Here is a 17,693-nt window from a genome sequence, read left to right on the forward strand (position 1 = left end):
AAAAATTGTGAAAAAAGTTTAAACAACTTAAATAAAGATAAAGTCCGCATCGCTTTCATATTTTTACAATTTGAGATAGTCTTCAGATACTTCTTTACATCCATTTTAAAATGTTCAGGCACTTTTCTTTTTCTGGGTTTCTGTTTTTTCTGTTATACTCGCAACACACTATTGTAGGGATATTTCCTCTTTATTGCTTGACATATCTGTGTTCTTTCTGGTGCTTTTAAAAAAGACTTGCACTTAAAATCTGTAAAGATTTATTTAAATGATGAACAATTTTAATATAGTCATAAAAATACCTTTAAAGTTATTTTAACATCAAGAGACACATGGGGTGCAAGGATAATGAACATGTAATGTATTTTTAAAACTGATACTACGTTTTGTTAAGAATTTTTAATAAGAGCAAGGATCAGAAACTACAACAGGAGATGTATATTCAGTTTTCCGAAATCCACCAGCAATGATGCTCCACTTCCAAGACATTTTGAGCCATCTGCCAGCAGCTATATCACCCTGCAACTCACAACTCACAACTCACAGCTGGCAACCCACTGAAACTAAGCAGGTTTGAGCCTGCTCAGTACCTGGATGGGAGACCTCCTGGGAAAAACTAAGGTTGCTGCTGGAAGAGGTGTTAGTGAGGCCAGCAGGGGGCTCTCACCCTGTGGTCCATGTGGGTCCTAATGCCCCAGTATAGTGATGGGGACACTATACTTTAAAACAAGCGCCGTCCTTTGGATGAGATATAAAACTGAAGTCCTGACTCTCTGTGGGGCGTTTCTTGAAAAGAGTAGGGGTGTAACCCTGGTGTCCTGGACAAATTTCCCATTGGCCCTTACCAATCATGGCCTCCTAATAATCCCCATCTATGAATTGACTTCATTACTCTGCTCTCCTCCCCACTAATAGCTGATGTGTGGTGAGTGTTCTGGTGCACTATGGCTGCTGTCACATCATCCAGGTGGATGCTGCACATTGGTGGTGGTGGAGGGGAGTGCCCATTACCTGTAAAGTGCTTTGAGTGGAGTGTTCTAGTAAAAAAAAATATATCCCTTTAATGATTGGAATTCAAGTAAACAAAAATGTGTCAACAAGTGTCTTATTTGTTAGTTTTGTTTTTCAATAGGGGTTCAGTTATGGATGTGAGAACTTATCCACCGTGAAATAAATTAAACATTTGTGTCTTGGGGATCATTTTTGGGTAACTCTACATCTCCATTATACGTGATACAGACTTTCCTGACAAAAAACTGGTGAAAGGTTTTTGGAGTAAAGGTTGAACATGATGAATTTCGATGGTGTACTGATGAAATTTTTTACTTAACCTTAAAATCCAAACGCTGTGTCAATACTCTGGCAAGAGCTCTGGAATGAAGTTAAACATGGACTGTTGTATAAACAGTAGAGCTGGGACACTCTGTGGGTTCATGACAGAGTACCTGTCTCTTGCTTTTGTTTGTTTCACAATAAGAATACATACAGTAGCTTTCAACTGCTATGTTTTGAAGTAGAACAGGTTATTTGTTTTGTATGCATATAATTATCATCGACATAAATACGTTATTATTTTTCATGAAATAAAAATCCACGCATCAGTATAACTGTTAATTTATGGTGCTTCAGGACAGGTACCATAACCCTTTACCCTTGTGAGGAGTCAAGCACTGTTCCTAGTTTCCTGCTGGAGTATCGGGTCTACGATGAAGCGCGGTTTCCTCTGTCTGAGAGGCGCCGTGAGCCCACAGCTGCCTGCTGGCGCCTCAACTGTGAGCGAAACCAGGCAGCGACAGGGCTGTCCTGGTCACGCTAGCACTTCTGAGACATTAAAATATGTATCTTATATTGTACCAAAGGTGTCCAGTCCTGATGCTAGATATCTGTTGGGTCCATAGATTTTCGTTTTGATTTGGCTCTGTAACCACCTAATTCAGCACATAGATTAGTTTAAATGGGTACTGATACTTAAAAAACCTAGAATACATGCAGACACATTGAGCTCCGAGGCACTGGACGTGCCTCCTCTACTGTACGCATGTTCAAAACTTTTAAAACACCCTAAATCAAAGGACCTGTTAGGTGCATTAAATCCCTCTGTTTCTGACAACCTTACAGTGATGCATTCAAGCATTAGATTTCAACCTGTTTTCACACCTACTACGTTTTTCATCAAAAAGGATAAGTTAGTCTCAAAATTATAAAATAGCTGAGCTAAATGAAGACTGAAGAACACGTAATTAGTCTGGGAATATATATGACGTGTGCAGCAATATTACCGCCCGGGCACCCGGGCAGTTCACCCGCGCTCGGGGCTGTCCGGGGTCAGGTACTCAAACTTTGAAGAAATATTGTGTTAAAACATAATCTATTCTTTTTCAGTAAAACTATACAACGTTTCTAGCATTCAGCGTCCATTATTTCATGACTTCCTTTATTGCCTGCCCTGTCTTTCTTCTGAGATTGGTACTGTACATTCTCACACTGTGAACAAGATTGGCGATTGTAGTTTCCAGAACGTTCCTGGAAGACTGTTACTATTAGAAAGTACAAGGACGTATTTCACTTCTGCAGTTTGTCTTGTTTTTTAATTAAAAAAATCTTTCGATCAGACGAGGATATCTCGCATATGCTGAATGGAGAACAAGTCAGCCTACAGGTAAAACTTAGGTGCGCAGAAATGATGTTTGTACGTATACTTGATGTAATAAAAAGACACCCGCTGTGATTCAGATACAGCTGTCTATTCCCATGACTAGCACATGATAAAATATGATACGTCTCTGAGCTCCATTCAACATTGTGTCGGATACTGTATGTTCGCTTAATGCTTGCAAAAGCGGGGATCAGAAAACAATTAGCTAGTTCAGATCAGCACTTATAAATTTACTATAATTTGGAACCACAACTGAGACAACAACGTCCAATCGTCATTATTATTATTTACAGTTCAGGACAATTGTGACTGTAAGAGGAACAAAGACTCCTAATGTTGATTTTCAAGACGACCTTCAAATATTCAGACACCTGAAAAATGCAAAATACATACAGGTAGCAAGCATACAACTAGCTGCTTCTTTAGTCCGTTGTTAATTATTATAAATCAATTTAAATATCTTAAAAAAGAGTGAAAAAAATCATTTTTCTCGTTTGTTACTCGCTTCTGGGTGCGAGCGTGCAGGCAGTGAAACGGTTAAATTATAATGAGCTTGACGAGCCCCCATCACTCCCTCCTTCGGCCGGCCTTTTCTGTTTTATGTCATCTGCTACTGAGAGCTGATCACGATTCACGCACCAGCTCAACACATCAATAGCAAAATTGAAAATCGACACACTTGCAAAGATGGCGGCTTTCAAAGCGTTATTTAGAGCGGAAAAAGTCTTCTACAAAAATTTGTTAGCAGTCTCCAATACTAACCTTAGGGCAGCCACGAATGCACTGAGCAAGGTCTGTACTGGAATTAAATATCTGCATTTATGCTGTTTGTATTTATTGCTGCTACGTCATATCAGAGCTGTAGAGTACATCCTTTTTTGTCAGACGTATAATTGTTCATGTTTTATTTCCTTGCTAGAAAGACATGAAAAGCAAATTGCATGTGATTTTCATGTCTGTTTTATTCTGGGGCATTGTGTGATGGACTTGTCTGCTTTTGAAGTTAGCTGTCACTTTGCTATTGTCAGCCGGTCCGTGTCTTTGTTCTCTGAGACCGCCGATGACTGTCGTTTCATTTATAATAGATTTAACTTGTGATTAAAATAAATCCAATTGCCCTATCTATACATGCAGGTGTATGCTTTGTTCTTGGATGTTGTAAGCAGAGAAAGTGGTAACCATGATACTGAAGACTTAGTGTCAGGTGAACAATGGCTAATGAGCGACCTTGGAAGAAAGGCGGCAAGGATTCTGTCATTATTATTATTATTATTATTATTATTATTAAACAAGTACATCAGGAAATGACAATAGGAAAAACCATAATAATTTAATAATGTAACAACAAGGATGAATTAGTTTTATTTGCAAATTTATTTATTGCATTAAACTATTATGCATTGTACAATGTTCTCTTCCAGTCTGGAAGTATTTCACTTTGCAGACTAAAGAGCTGAAGTGCAGGGTTGAATGGCAAGAAATTTGTTCTGAATACTTTAACTGCCTCTGTATTTAAGTGTAAAGGATAGAGCATGTGCACATCTTTGCATTATATTTAGTTGCTAATTTAAAGCTAAACGAGACTAAAATATTCACCAAATCTTTATTCTGTTAGAGAATTCCCATCTGTACCTCCATATGAGCAAGGTAAGATTGTGTTGTTTTGTGAAAGTTGTTAGTTTCTTTGCAGAGTATCACAAAGCTGCCTGTGGGCAGGGCCTGAGTTTAACCTTGTGCAGAGCCACTTGGTTGATGTGGCAAGTCACTGGTATTCCTACAAGTGTGACATTGTGGCAGGGCTCCAGGTTTAGAATGGGGACTGACAGATCAACAGCTACTTTTGTCCTGTCTGATATGCCTTGATTCCATATAATAATAATAATAACAATAATATATTAATTGCTTACACTTATATAGCGCTTTTCTAGACACTCCACTCATAGCGCTTTACAGGTAATGGGGACTCCCCTTCACCACCACCAATGTGCAGCATGCACCTGGATGATGTTACATGGTCATCTTGTTTGGGTCAAATCCATTATTGGCAGGGAAGAAACTCAGTTTGCCATTTTCAGCAGTCTGATCCCCATTCCACATGCAGTTTCTGGGTGAATGATTTTGACCTAGAAATAAGCCATGGTTTTTTTTTAATGATTGTGGACACTTTATTTTACAATAAAACGTTGAAATCAGTCAATTTTCATTATGTCTTTACCCATGCATTATGCTTTTTGAACAAAGGTGTGGTTGTACTTCTGACCCCAGAGAAGAGCAGTTGAAAATACAGTATACTGTAGAACAAGTGCTTTGGTTTCTTTTTTATTGCTCAGATTTGTGAATCATAAAAGCTGCGATGATGACCTGTGATGCCAGAGGAAACAAAAAAATCAACATAATGTTATTTCTTTAACAATATTTCTTCTCAAGGGGTCAGTGGTATCTTCTGTCCAAAAGCCAATGTTGAAAAGGAGTGAGAACTGAGGATTCAGTTTTTTTTTAAGTTTTGGAAGAAGGATAGCACTGCAAGTGGGGTAGTGTACTGTACTTCAATGTCTGTTGAGACATGCTGCAGTCTGATAGTTTTCAGATCTGGATCGAAAATCTGCGAACTATGAACCTGTTCATAGTTCATATTAACATCTTTAGTAATATTGGTAATTTTAGTGGTATTTAATTTAATTTAATTTAATTTTAGTAATTTTAATTTAAATCCATGCTGACTAATTTACTATCACAACTTGGACAAATTATTTAATTATATTTTGATCAACATAGAATTTTCTCTCATATCAATTATTTTCAGTGTATTTATAGCAGTGTATATAAATCTGGTGGAGTAGGGACTGTCAATGTTAAGGTTTTCCTAAAACAACATTTTAGTCAAGCTTCCCTTTCAAATTCTGATTCAGGTTGTCACCTGCACACAAACGCCACGTGTCCAGAGCAAAGTGAAAGCAATTGTTCAGGTACTGGCAGGATCTGGGTGTTCAGACGCTGGAGCGATCTGGATCGGAGAATCCCACACTAGGGAAAAGAATTTAGAAGGACTTTTTAACAGACAGATATTTTCCAGAAGGCTTCAATTCACATTAGTGCAGGAGATATTATTAGCTGCAGTGGATGAAGTTTAATGGCTGCTTTTCCATGAGCATGAGGAATGTGATCCTGGCAGGTTTCCCAGCCTCTTACAAGCAAGGCCTTCTTTCAGTGAAACACAGGTTCCTTCAGCCGTATAGAGTTAACATGATCCTGTCTGTTTAATTAGAGTGTGGCAAACTTTTCTTCCCTCTTACAGCCATTATTGCATTATTATGATGTTGGAGTGAATGTATGGGGGATCAGAATAACTACATTCTGTTTTTATATAATGTTCAGTTTTGCTTTTTTGAAATTGGCAAAGGTCTGCACCTCTTTGCATGACCTTTTCAAGGCTTCACTTTAATGTCTTCATAACAATGTTGGAGGATAAACGAGTATCATAACATTGATGAACTGATCAAAGGGTGTGTAGAATGAAGAAACATTATTTGACTTAAAGAGCACATTAGCATCTACCCAGATATGAAATTGACACTTTATTTGTAAATCCCTGTTTTTATATGCTTTCCATGCACATCTATGCTCATGGTATAAAGATCAATACTATATATATTATAAGATCAATATTATGCTACAATGCATTTTACTGATATGGAGTACTGTGCGCAGAGCTAATTTACACCCCCTACAACAACATTTACAGTAACATCAATCCCTCAATAATAAGAAAAACAAACTGCAAAATTCACTATTTAATAAGTTATAGGCCAAATCATGACATAGAATTTTCTACATTTAAAATAAAATAGTCTGACACTGAATGAAAACAATATTTACCCTCCTGAATTTTATTAACCTTACTATAATACAAAGTGTAATAAGAATGAAAACAGTTAAACCTGCACGTCTACAATTACGAAATGAAAAAAAATGCTATTGTATGCATTGTGTGGTGTACTGTATTGTCATTATTACCAATATGTTTTTGTATATGTCATATGTCATATTTATCCTCTGTTATCTCTTCTTCAGCAATAGACCAGTTCTGGAGATGTGCTGTTTAGCTAATCAAAAACTGTGTCATCAGGTTTTGCCACACCTTGTGGTTGCTTTTTGAGGAATGAGATGCCCAGAATCAAATCAGTGTCTGAAATGTAGGGTACGATCTTTTCCCTGAGCATTTGCCTAGCTACCTAATCAGCTAAGAAATTTAGGAGCATCTATTAAAGTATTATGAGGTAGAAAATTTAGGCCTGGGTTATTGCAAAGTACGATATTTCATAGCTGGGCGGCACAGGAGAGCAGTGGTTTGCATTGCTGCTTCACAATGCTGGGGCCCTTGGTTCAACCCTGGACCTGGAGTACTGTCTGTGTGGAGTTTGTATGTTCTCCTGTGGTCACGTGGGTTTTCCTTTAGATGGTCTGGTTTCCTCCCACAGTCCAAAGACATACTGGTCGGTTAATTGCTGCTGGGAAAGTTGACCCTAGGTATGAGTACGTACGGTATGTCTGTTTCTGCCCTGCAATGGACTGGCATCCCTGTTAGAGGTGTACCATGCCTTTGACCCATTGCTTGCTGGGATAGTCTTTGGCTCCCCCGTGACCTTCAGTTGGAAGAAGTGATTAGAAAATACATATCTTATTTCTCATATAAATCTTTAAACATTTCTAATGCATTTTAATTTTTCTCACATAGCTTAATACTTAGCTTTATTGTAGCACTGTGGTCTATAAGATATTCAACAGTGTCAGCCATTCAGCCATTCTCTCCTTATTGTATTCAGTGATAAAACAATGGGCTCCACATGTAGCTGAATGCAGATGAATGACCTCTATTACAGGTAAATACCTGCAGGGAAACTTTGTCAATGCAATGACCTGCCCAGAGACACAATCTATTGAAGTATAGTACCTTGCTGAAGAAAAAGTTAGCTCCCGCTATCCTTACATCATTTCAGAGATGGAACTGTATGATCCCTTCTCCTCCTGTTCCTAGATAGGCATGTCTTTAATACGGTCTGGTTATGCTTGTGCCATTTTCTCTGTCTGGCTCTGTGATGTCAAGCTTAACCTGTGACTTATTTGATGATTAGCTACTCTGAGCTCAGACGGTCCCTTTTTTGGGGAGAAGCTGTTCAAATAGTAAATATTCTCTTTTTTTATTCCAGAGCTGTGGTTGCTATTTTTCAACATCCAGCAGTAGGAAAGCAAAATTCTATGAAGATGCAACAGAAGCAATTAAAGATATTCCAAATGGGGCCACAGTGCTTGTTGGAGGTGAGATAGCAGTAAGACCTTTTCTAAAATAAGGGTATATTTTTTAGCTTAAAACTTTATACTTTTTTTGTAGTGTATTTTTATTGTTTTTTTAACCTAATCATTATATTATCATTATATTAGGACAATTGACATCTTTGAGAGTATACCTTTGATCCTCCTTAATTCAAGATTTTTTCAGTTATTAATATTAGTGAAACATTCACTGCTGAATCAATTTCATGGCTAGAAGCTGTACAAAGCTACTTTTTAATCAATTGAACCAGTAGTCTACATTTAAAGACTAATGGCTTAGCTGGTTTTGACATTTGCTCACAGCAGCTCTTTCAGCTTTGCTCCTGGGTGACTGGAAAAAGTCCAATTATGTTTTTTTTTAAATAAAGACCCTCTATAACTCACTTCCAGGTTATTTTTCTTCAAAATTTTTTGCAAAACAAAGCACAGATTTGGACAGCCATATTTGGCTAACAAATTGATTTGATCTTGACAAAATTGAACATTTGTACTAATTTCTTCAGTATTTTATATACATTTTAATATATATTATTTTCTTTGTAGTGCATCATATCCACTTTCTCTATGCCTCAACACTGCTTGAGTAAAAGGTTAAAATATTTCTGTAATGTGTGTAATGATCTAGATATGTTTCACTCTTTGTGTTAGTGGAGTAGGATTCAGTTGTGCAGAATATGACTGACTGGGCTTAAGATCTTGAGTTGTGCACCAGATTATTTATTTTTTTTAACATAATCTGCCATTTCCTCCTCATTATTTGTTTAATTCTGATTTTCAGGATTTGGTTTGTGTGGCATCCCAGAGAGCTTAATAAAAGGTTTACTGAAGACTGGAGTAAAAGGCCTGACAGCTGTCAGTAACAATGCTGGGTAAGGACCAGAGAGATCATTATTGGCTGTCAGCAAAAAAGAGTAAAATGTTTCAGTTCATTATATCCCTTGATGTGACATTTGCTTATCTTTTTTGTTTAAATGCCAAAGTGTTGGAGGGAGGAATGAAGAGCAATGTTCTAAGACATGACCTTTATGTGGGCTATATAACTCCATCTGAGGAAAGAGGTGATATGCTTGTAAAATAACTGTAGCAAACAATAAAAATGTTTGAAGACATGCGTAAGTATTATAAATAGTAATCTATGAAAGTTAAATTTCCCTGGTATTCTGTCTTCTGCATTAGCTTCTTGCAAAGAGCCCAGAATGCGTTATAGGAATGCTTAAATGCAGCACTGTGAATCATCCTTGGATTTTTACATTGGAAAACAAAATTGCCGTAAAGACTAATGATAGGACGGTAGGAAGATATACTGTACATGGAAGGGATCTGGGTGTTTATGTAGTGTCTTCTGTTCTATATATAATATAAGAAGCTAATAGAATGGGCATATAGCAAATAGTGTGGAATTCAAATAAAAGGGAGTTATTCCTAAGAATTATAATGCTGTTGTTTAGATGTCAGTTAAAATACTGTGCCCCAGTTTGGTCACCATAGTTTATTAAACATAATATGTGCTTAGAAAGTATTCCAAGGCTAGTAAAAAAATGATTCCTCACATACAGTACAGAGAAATTAAAGGAATTAAATCTTTAGTTTCAGAGGATATTTCATCCAAGTGCATATCATTCCAGGGATATAGGAGGGATAATCTGGGGACAATTTCAAATTCATTGGTGAAAAAGGACCTGTTGTAAACTAATAGGGAATTCATTTAGGACAGAAAATGAGAAACGCTTCTCAAAAATGTTGTGTAAAACAGGATTCCCAGGCAAGTGGTTGAGGCGCACTCTTTGGGATCCAGAAGAAGTGGGTGGATTAAATTTTTAGTTTAATTTAAGTGCTTAATTACAAAATGACTAAGACAGACTAAAGGGCCTCCTCTCGTCTGCAACTTATTAGTTTGTAAAGGGTAAGAGTAATTAAATCAATTATTTTTTTTTAAATATACTGAGATGTTACAGACATAAAATATGATTGTTTCTTTTCAGTTGACTTTTCTTTTTCAATTGACTGTTTACAGTCTTCATTCTCCTTTTTGCATAATTATTTTTACATACTACAAATTATGGGTTTTTTGAGTATTTGAAAATGAAAGGGGCATCTATTGTGTGTCCTGGTAAAATGCATTTATCTTGCAACATCAATAAACTAAAGTAAATCCACCCACTGTGTACAGCATGTCTTATCCCCAAAGTTTTCTGTCTTTGTTCTGGTGATTTGACCCAGATAGACCATAAAAGCTGAGAGGCCACTCTCTCTTCTAAGACAATACAATTTAGGTTATGCTGTGTTTTTTTACAATAGGATACAAAAGGACTTTATTTTCTTTAGATTGGTAATGGATAAGGTATTGTGTTGTATCATAGATCAGATGATTACTGCTGATGGAGGAAGTGCTTTTTACATTTTACACTACAGTACAGGATTACATTTATCTTTTTGCACTGTTTCTGAAAGCTAAACAAATTCGAATTATGTCAGTCCAGCTGTTTGTGGGTAATACCAAGTTCTAAACACTGTATCTATTTGAACTACTTTTAAAGAAATATAATAAACGAAAGTATATAGTATGTAATTTATAACCCCCAACCCACACATTTTCTATTTTTTCTTAATATGTCCTGCTGTGGGATTTCAGACATTGTTTTGTCATATTTCTAGAGAAATGTAGGTTTAGTGGTGTAAAAATAGGAAAAGGCTGCAGTAAACTCCTACAGGCTTCATGCATTTTTTTCTGAACATTGGACAAATTTCATCTCCCTCTCTTAGAAAGCAAACTGTCCTGGGTTGTAATTTGACGCGTAGACTTCTTTTTATAGTTCTGTTACGTTGGCAGAGGTCCTGTTCGGCTCTCTTGGCTTCCTAGGAATAACGGTCTTAATTACACTCTGCTGAAATCTGCATGCCCTCATGGTTCAAACAATTAATGTAAATTAAAATGAAGGAGAAAAGGAAATCGTTTTTAAAGGAGAATGCCATTGAAAAGGGAGCAAGAATGCAATATGAGCTCCAGTCGGGTCCAAGTTTAGAACAAAATGAAACTCACAGCCTGGGAGCAGTTTAAGCCCCATTTCTAATACACAAAGAGAGATATGCACAGTTTGGTATTAGGTTCACATCGAGCCAAAACTGACCTGAAAGAAATTAAGATGGAATGTCAGAGGCAATATTGTAATTCTGTGCATAGTACGGCCCAAGAATTCAGAACTACCGAATGATATAAGAATGACCTGGGTGTGGATTTGATGGCTTACAGTACATTTCATATGTGGCTTGCCAAATGTTTTGAAATCCCTGAAGTGAGGATTGTTTTTAATAATAAACTATGATGAAGAGGTCTGTCCACATCTACAACAGATGTAGTATGAATCATACATTGGAAATTATATCTCTTTTTAAACTAGATTGAAAATAGAGCAGTTCCTTTCTGTGCATGCCAGACATTGGAAGGGATAAATGGTGTGTTTGGGGTGAAAACGATGCAGTGTCACATGCTTTGGCAGCTGTTGGCAAAATTGTTCATCTCAGTGATAAGTTTGTAGCAGCCAATGGCATCTATAATGCTGTGCGGCATTCTAGTTGTTTTAAACCAGCATGAAGCAAAAGAACACCCCTTCTGTCAGTTACAATTCATGAACTTAGTACACAACAGTGGAGATTCGAGCCTCTGAAAAGCAAAAAACACTGTTTGACTCCTTCAGTTACAATGTTATATTCTTTTTTTACAGAATGATGAGTTTGATAAAGGTGGTTTATCAATAGAGTTCCTAAGTGTTAAAGAGTCTGGTGTCATTGTCCTTGCAAGTTTCTTAAGCCATGCGAAAACCAACTGTCACTGTTGTTGAAATGTAAGGTATTTGATATTCCTAGGGAAAATAATTTTACTCATTTAACACTAATTTAGTAGCAATACAAGGTATCAGAACTCTCCTACTTACTGTATGTCTGCTGTATGTCCTCAGCTCCACTGGAGTATCAATCCATGCTTAAAAGTGTTTTAATTCATATTAGCATATTAGGAAGTGGAGTAAGGGTTAGGGTTTGTCTTAGGCTTCAATGAATGTTACAGTAAGGTTTACTGTATTATATGACTGTTTTTTTTGTGATTTACGTTCAACTTTTATGTCAGGCCAGAGTTGCAGATGGAGTTTACTTTGGAATTAAGCATTACCAACAGCCACTATTCAAGTCCAATTGATGTAAAACTTTCAAGCTAAGCCTAATTCATACCTCACACAATATTAAGCCCTAAGAAATGCGGCTGTTACCCTGAATGAAATCAATGTTTTATTGTGTATCTAACCCTATAAAAAGGACTATTCTCAACAGTATACTTTGGTTCTAGGTATTAGTACCAATCCAAATGGCACCTTGCCATAATACTAGAAAAGTAATCACAATTTTAAACAGTCCAACACATATCTACTTCCTCCTGTTCCACCAGATATTAAGTCGGCCCTGGTTAATAATACAAGCAAGATAAAATATTAGTGATGGTCTCATTTATTTAGAAGAACTATAATTGTGAGGCAGGCTTCAGACTTTGAAAGTTATATCTGTAGGCAAGCAAACACTGTGAAACCATTATTTGTAAACAGTCAAAGTTCAATAAAAATGACTTAATCATCACCAAATTTAACATCCAAAGCACACATGACCCCTGGTGCACTAAACACACATTGTGACACACAACTGTAGACACTACATTTTTCACCTTTACTCTACTATCCTCAATTCTTCAAAAAAAGTTTTCAGTTTTAGTAAAAGCAGAGAAGGATATTTTTATTTATTCTGTAGTTTTAAGTGATGAATGCAGAATATAAGTAGGTGGGTCATTTCATAACAGACCATGTTTTTCCAAATAAAGTTCTGTCTCGTGTTTTACTTAGAATCAGTGCCTGTAGTGTTTTCTGTTGTTAGCTTAATTACACTGCGTCAAAGTTTTATTTAACATTTACTGGTGTAATTTACTCAAGGTACTTATTAACATTTCTGTGATTCACAAACTCATAAAATTATAATTCTCAAAAAAATAGTACGTCCGAAAAAAAAACCTCAAGAATAAACTCTTCCAAACTCAAGAAGAAAAAGCTTATTTATTTGTGTCACAAATATCTTTTATTTTTTATTCAAAATGAATGAAATTATGGTTGATATAGTAGGTTTTTCTAATTAAAACAACTAAAAACAGTTGTAAAGACAGGTGATGTTTCTTTAAAATGTGAGTCTGTGGTAATATGGTTAAATGTAACTGTCGTGATTATGCTGAAAAACCGAGGTAATTCAAGGTAAATCCCTGAAAAAAAAACACAGGTTTTTGGGGGAAACAATGGGGTTTTTTTCTGTGATAAAACAATAAGTGTTAAGAACATTTTAATTCCATGAGAATCAAAATAGAAGAAAGCAGATAGTCATATGCTTTGCGCCAGGGGAAATATTGCTGTATACATGAAGTAGGCTAATTGATGTTAAAATGTGCTGTGGCTTGAAGGACAGATATACAGGACATTTTTTTCTACTGATAAGGATTGCAATATATGTTTTATTTGTTTTTTATTGCATGATGATATTTTAACATTTTGCAAGTAAATAGCTGGAAATGAAGTTTAATTCAGCACAATATGAGGCACATTTAACTAGCAGGTTTGAATGACAAAAATTACATTTCATGAATTACATCTTTACATCTTGTTGTGTTGAGTTTTGAACAAAATGGGAAATCTACCATGTTGGTTGTAAAAGAATTCAGAATTTGCTTAAGCACAGAACTGTGTCCCTGTTTCAAAGATAATGTTTTACATTTTTCAAGAAAAGCACAATTTTCATCAAATTTGTTGAGCACAAAAGGGTAATACAACAAGACAGCAGCTAGTGTACAGTAGTTGTTGAGCCATTTGTTTTCCTCTTAAAATCAGCTCATGGCTTTTCACACTGTACTGATTTTCCACCTGCCTCTGATGATCTTCCTCTAGTTTTAACAAAGGTGAAAATACTGTAAAGTTAAATTGTAATCTGAGATTGTTTTAAAACATAACCTACATTAGATAATGATTGATAGTCGGAATGATTTCTTACATAGGGCTCAGCATATGTAAACCTTGCACTTTTTATGTTGAAGCAAATAAGACATCGATAAGTAGAAAATTAAACCACTTTGTAACAGTGAATACTGAAAACGTATTTTGTCTGGAGAAGTCGGTTTTACACTATAGGCTTTGCAACCCTTTGTCCTTGAGCACCACAATAGACATTTTCATAATGGGTACCACAACAGATCATCTGATTCATGCGGCCGTTAAAACCACAAGCACAAAAATGCACCCAGTTCCCAGAACTCTTCTCAATGTTTGTTTTTTTCTTTATTAAGGTCAATAGATAATGTTTAAAATGTGCCATCAAAACCTGTATATATATTTTAGTTTTTTTCTTTCATTGAAATAGTATACTCTCATGACACACAAATAAAAGAAAAAATGCAATGTTCCTTTAAATTTAACATCTAAATAAAATGCATTAAATTTTTAATTTGCTTATTTAAAATGTGGGACTTCAGTGGAAAACAAGCATATTGTATATTCCTGAAGGGAGCATATATAATTTTTGAGTATGGTCATAACTTAGCAACAGCATTGTTTACTTGATATGAAATGAAAATGATGCTGCTTTGTTTCCACTTTAACTCGGTAGACCTGCTCAATGACTTATTTTCAGCTCCTTTCACTCAGATGAGCCCGACAACTTCTGGCATTGAAGTGGCATGGTACTCTGTGTGAAATGCTTATGGGGGGCGTCACTGTGTAGTATCAGTGCTCTGAGCCTCTTCAGGTATCAGAACTGACCATGTGACTGGCTGATTCTGAATATAGTAGGTGTGGTTTGACGAGCATCCCACACATGCCCATACATGCTCATTTCTTTCTGAAATTAAATGTGCGAAAGCAACAGTGCAGTGGTAGAATTAATCCATAATGGAGTTGGCAAGAAGTGCGAGAGTAACACATGGTGCATAGATTGTAGCAAATAATTGGTTCTGCAAGTGATGGCATACGTTTTACCAAAACCATAACAAGAGCTCTAAATATAATACAGAGTAAGAGTACCTCTGTCCCCCTGAAAGGAACATCATGGCTCAGTAACAGCATAAGAACATAAAAGGCCTATTTTGCTCACTTGATTGTTTACTATCTAAGTGATGCTAAAATTCAGCCTGGATGGTTCTTAAAGGATCCCAGAGTTTGAGCCTTTCCCACCTGCAGAGGAAGCTTAATCCAAACCCCCCAACTCTTTGTGTAAAAAAGGTTTACTTATTGTCCATTCTAATTGGATTCCACCTTGATTTCCAGATGAGACGCCACATGCTCTTTTTTCTCTTTTTCATCTGTTTCCCCTAGGATTTTATATATTTGGATCAAATCTCTCAGTTTATGCATGTGACAGTCCCCTGACACCAGGAGACACTCTTGTTGATTAAACTCATCCTATGGGGACCGAAGCTGAACACAATAGTCTGAATGAGGTCTTACCTACTGAGTTAAATTCCACATATTTTGCCATATACCTAAGCATACTGTTTGCTTTACTGCTTCCCCACATTCTCTTTGAAGAGGCGTTTGATGGATTTACATAAAAACTCAAATCTCTTCATGTGTAGATTCACACAACTCAGAACTACCAGAGTGATGTTCATGGTGTATGTTTCAGTTTCCTTTTTACACTTGTCACCATTAAAGGGTTTTAGACAAATGAGACAATGAAAGGTAAATTTGCAGAAGTGGAAAGCTGATAGTGTTTTTTTATAGCTCTGAAGAGGCATATAGCCTGTTTCACATAGATGTGCTCAAAGTCCTCAAAGTCTGTTCATTTTCTTTCCTAGTTTTACAGCTTTGATCAACTCACTGTACTTAAATGTATGGGCAGCATAGTGACACAGTTTTGGGACCCTGGGTTCAATTCCTAACCTGGGGTCCTTTCTGCATTTGTATGTTCTCCCCATGTTTGTGTGGGTTTCCTCCAGGTGCTCCAGTTTCCTCCCACTGTCCAAAATTAATACTGACAGATTAATAGGCTTCTGGGAAAAGTGGCCCAGATGTACAGTGTTTGTGTGTGTCTGTGTTCCGTGTTTGGGTCTGGCTGGCCTGCGACGGACTGGTGTCCTGTTGCTTTCTGGGATAGACTCCAGCTCCCCCATGACCCTGAATTGGCAGTATCTGTTAGAAAATGAATGGATGAAAGTACCTAAATGTATTTATGGATTTGGTATTAAATGTATTAATTTACACATATTTCCACTCCCAACTTGCATCTTTGCAAAAAGTGAGGATAAGTAATTGTGGGTTTTTCTTAATGCAGCCCAAAATCCTTTACTGTGACTGTGCCTTCAGTGAATTATTAATATATCTGGTGCCTTGATAGGATATTAAACATGGAGCAGGCTTCTGTACCTGTTCTTGCTGGAGGTGTTGACCTTTCACAGGAGCTGTGAGCATGCCTGAGTCAGCACAAGGACAGCCTTGCACAGCAAACATGTGTTTTCTGATTATTTCCATGCAGGGTTGATAACTTTGGGCTTGGATTGCTCCTTCAGACCAAGCAGATAAAGCGCATGATTTCGTCCTATGTGGGAGAGAACGTAGAATTTGAACGGCAGTACCTGTCTGGAGAATTGGAGGTGGAGCTCACACCTCAGGTAGGACACACTGGCTTTCCTTCCAGTTTTGTATAGAATTGAAATGTGCATTTATTCCTATCAGACAAGAGCTGCTGAAGATGCTCCTTGTTTGTTTCGTCCATCGTTTTCCTTTAGTGCTCATGTCTTGATGTTTCCAACAAACTATCTTAAGTCGAATCCAGCCCTGTGTCTATCAGTTTAGTGAATTGGCGTTGATGGTTTACATGTTCTCCTTTGTCTATCAAGTCCACCCAATTTGTTTTCTACTTTTAAAAATTCAGAGAGCCATCGTGAAACCTTTATCAAACTTTTATAGCAGCTAATGAATTTTTATATAGTATTTGTTTCTCATGCCTTGTGTGTGAAGACACACCACACGAAGAAATGGGCTGAGATGCCCACTCCTGTGTCTTTCCTCACTGTGCCTTGTTTGGCTCACACTGTTGCAGGGCACGCTGGCAGAGCGGATTCGTGCTGGCGGGGCAGGGGTGCCAGCCTTCTTCACTGCCACAGGCTACGGCACCCTCATCCAGGAAGGAGGCTCTCCCATTAAGTATAACAAGGACGGCAGCATAGCCATTGCTAGTGAGAAAAGAGAGGTGAGTTTTTTTCTTACAACGCTACATTACTGTGGCCATTTCAGTAGGCGGTGTCCCTCACAACTTGTGTGATGGAGAATTCTCTGTACTAGTTTTACGAAAATCGGTTTAGTACTTTTTTGCGTTACGGACTCATAAGCAAGTTTATTTGCTGTCAGGTAACTGGCAGCATTAAATGCCAGCAAAGTGAAAATGTTGCATTATTTTGGCAGGACTCACTGACTACTAGCACATATATTGGGACCCCAAAAAATATGAAACCCCTAATTAGCATTTTTTGCCATGCACGGATAGTACATTTCCTGATTAACCTTGAAGTTATATTGCTGTATTTTGTACACGGCAAATAAAATTAATTAATTAAACTGTATCATTAAGCACACATCAGTTGTATACATTATGTCCAGGGCTTTATTTTCCAATATCTTTCTGATATTGTTAAACT

At 36.9% G+C, this 17,693-nt stretch overlaps 1 protein-coding gene across 1 annotated transcript in view; it reads left to right on the top strand.

Annotated features, from left to right (window-relative positions):
- The first annotated feature begins 3,247 nt into the window (after positions 1-3,247).
- oxct1a (3-oxoacid CoA transferase 1a) overlaps positions 3,248-17,693 on the top strand; it is an 80,829-nt gene continuing 66,383 nt past the window's right edge. Inside the window, exons 1-5 of the mRNA XM_088911001.1 lie at positions 3,248-3,448; positions 7,864-7,972; positions 8,766-8,856; positions 16,532-16,667; positions 17,099-17,248. Coding sequence (XP_088767127.1) covers positions 3,344-3,448; positions 7,864-7,972; positions 8,766-8,856; positions 16,532-16,667; positions 17,099-17,248 — 591 coding nt within the window. The 5' untranslated portion in view covers positions 3,248-3,343. The remainder of the gene's footprint in view (positions 3,449-7,863; positions 7,973-8,765; positions 8,857-16,531; positions 16,668-17,098; positions 17,249-17,693) is intronic.

The sequence above is a fragment of the Atractosteus spatula genome, chromosome 3 (assembly GCF_055471065.1).
Source record: "Atractosteus spatula isolate fAtrSpa1 chromosome 3, fAtrSpa1.hap1, whole genome shotgun sequence".
Lineage (NCBI taxonomy): Eukaryota > Metazoa > Chordata > Actinopteri > Semionotiformes > Lepisosteidae > Atractosteus > Atractosteus spatula.